This window comes from Octopus bimaculoides, chromosome 25, assembly GCF_001194135.2.
Source record: "Octopus bimaculoides isolate UCB-OBI-ISO-001 chromosome 25, ASM119413v2, whole genome shotgun sequence".
Lineage (NCBI taxonomy): Eukaryota > Metazoa > Mollusca > Cephalopoda > Octopoda > Octopodidae > Octopus > Octopus bimaculoides.
Genome location: NC_069005.1, coordinates 6333340 through 6335963, shown reverse-complemented (window position 1 = coordinate 6335963; position 2624 = coordinate 6333340). Strand labels below are relative to the sequence as shown.

At 41.3% G+C, this 2624-nt stretch overlaps 1 protein-coding gene across 1 annotated transcript in view; it reads left to right on the top strand.

The window, feature by feature from the left end:
* The window catches only part of LOC106873014 (aladin), a 28484-nt gene extending 26749 nt beyond the window's left edge, over positions 1 to 1735 (top strand). Inside the window, exon 14 of the mRNA XM_052976812.1 lies at positions 1182 to 1735. Within this exon, the coding sequence (XP_052832772.1) occupies positions 1182 to 1331 (150 nt within the window). The 3' untranslated portion in view covers positions 1332 to 1735. The remainder of the gene's footprint in view (positions 1 to 1181) is intronic.
* Positions 1736 to 2624: the final 889 nt, after the last annotated feature.

Genomic DNA, 2624 nt, shown 5'->3' with positions numbered 1-2624 from the left:
CCACGCTCAAAATGGTGCATCTCATGTGCCACCCGCACAAGAGCCAGTCCAGGGGCACTGGCAACGATCTTACTTGGCTTGCCGGGTCTTCTCACGCACAGCACATTTCCAAAGGTCTCGGTCAGTAGTCATCGCCTCGGTGAGGCCCAATGTACAAAGGTCTTGCCTCACCACCTCAGCCCAGGTCTTCCTGGGCCTACCTCTTCCACGGGTTCCCTCAACTGTTAGGGTGTGGCACTTTTTCACGCAGCTATCCTCATCCATTCTCACCACATGTCCATACCAGCGCAATCGTCTCTCTTGCACACCAATATATATTTATATATATATATAGAGAGAGAGATAGATAGATATAAATAGATATATATATGTGCGTGTGTGTGTGTATAGGGGTTATGAGAGGGAATGGTGTCAATAAGACCCAAACGTGTCAGGTAATGCTGAGTAAGTGCTATGGACAGACCATAATGAAGTTCCAGGTTCGGTGATTATGCGAATAAGGAGTCCAACGTAGGTCATATATCAGCATGTGTATATATAAAATAAAATTTACAGAATGAGATAAAAATTCAAGGCTGTGAAAGATTTCAGGACATTTATAAATAGGTCTTACAGCCGTTTCTTGGATATTTTATATATCCCTTCATTGGAGACGGTGTGAGAAAATGGTTAAGCAATAGTTATTCTAGATAAGATATGAAATAGAGAGTGAAGTGGAGGAATGAAAATAGACGTGAGATATGCAGGGATATTGCATTTGTAGATCCCTTATTTAGGCAGAATGGTATACATATAAGATTCCAGTACCTTGTAAGTTCCAATAGTATTTAAAATTGATCATTCCAAGTATAGAGTACACACACACACACACACACACACACACATATATATATAGAAAGAGAGATAGATAAAGATATATATGAGAGAGAGAGAGAGAGTGTGTGTGTGTGTTCTGATCACAACTGTCTGATGAATGGGTACGGGCAATGGCAACTCTGAGTAACAGTTTATGAAGATTTTTCAGATTTAGTAAAAGCATATTACTCTACCTTTGGTATTTGAGTACTATTTTTTCCCACCTTGTTTTGCATTCATGTGCTTACTCTTGTGTGTAATATATATATATATATATATATATATAAGACCTCTTGAAACTAAGGAGTTTTTCTGTTGTTCTTCAGGTTTGGTCCAGTGGTAGAATTTCTCAAGTGCCTTTCTATTTCCTTGTTCCTGACAAGATTTCTTCTGGAGGACCTCTACAGATGGCGCCACAGTTTGGTCCACAGCCTGACTGTCTACTTTTCTCATCCGCCATGTCTGATTTGGACTGATTCTTCTCATTCTCTGTCTCTCACGTCACACCACTTCAACAGACCACCACTGCTGAAAAGACTCTCCACTGTACAAAGACTTGATGTACTGATTTCTCTTTCTCTCCATGCAATACAACACTACATTGCAACACTAACACTACAAAACCACACTACTACCACCCACACACCACTATACAAGACTATACCAACACAACCACTATGCTATACTACATTGCAGGACCACCACTACTGAATGGACTCAGTGTTGTATGAAGATTTCATGAACTGTGTGTTTCTCTCCAACACACCTCTAGACCACTCTCCTGCCATGTCACTGCCACATGACCACCACTGTTGAAGGACTCAACTGTTGTACAAAGATTTTGAAATAAACTCCTCACCCCACTCATTCTCCTACCACAGCTGTCTTTCGTCTTAGATTTATTTATTTCAATATCTTTTGTTGCTATAGTGATGTTGGGACTTAACGCAGAGCAGGTTCTGGTCAAGCTGGCTTCAAATCAAACACATGCACCAACTTTGATCATCTTGTTTTTGTTTTCAGACAGAGTAAGACACAAGTATATCTTGGACTACATTATGTGTACTTCGTTTTTCTTCTAGACAATAGAAGTGATATTAGGTAGCTTAGGTTGTTGTATCTGAACATGTTTCAACATTGCAGACTCTATATGTACTTAAGGTGGAGAGCTGGCAGAAGCTTTAGCACACCGAACTAAATGCTTAGCGGTATTTCGTCTGCCATTACGTTCGATCGTTTGTACGTCCGTGCGTACATACGTACGTTCGTTCATTCGTACATACGTACGTACGTTCGTTCGTTCGTCCGTTCGTTCTTACGTACGTTTGTTCGTTAATTCTTTCGTTCGATCGTTCGTTCGTTTTTTCGTTCGTCTGTTCGTTCGAACGTAAGTTCGCTCGTTCGTTCGTACGTGTTTACGTACGCATGTACGTTCGTTCGTTCGTACGTACATACGTACTTTCGTTCGTACGTACGCACATTCGTTCCAACGTACGTACGTTCGTTTGTTCATTCGTTGGTTCATTCTTTCGTTAGTTCGTTCGTAGATACGTACGTATGTACGTTCGTTCATTCGTGCGTACGTACTTAGGTACGTACTTTCGTACGTTTGTTCGTACGTACGTACGCACGTTGGTACGCAGGTACGTACGTACGTTCGTTTGTACGTCCGTATGTACATACGTACGTACGATTATTCGTACGTATGTACGTTCGTTCTTTCGTACGTACGTACGTTCGTTCTTTCGTTCGTTCCTTCGATCGTTCGT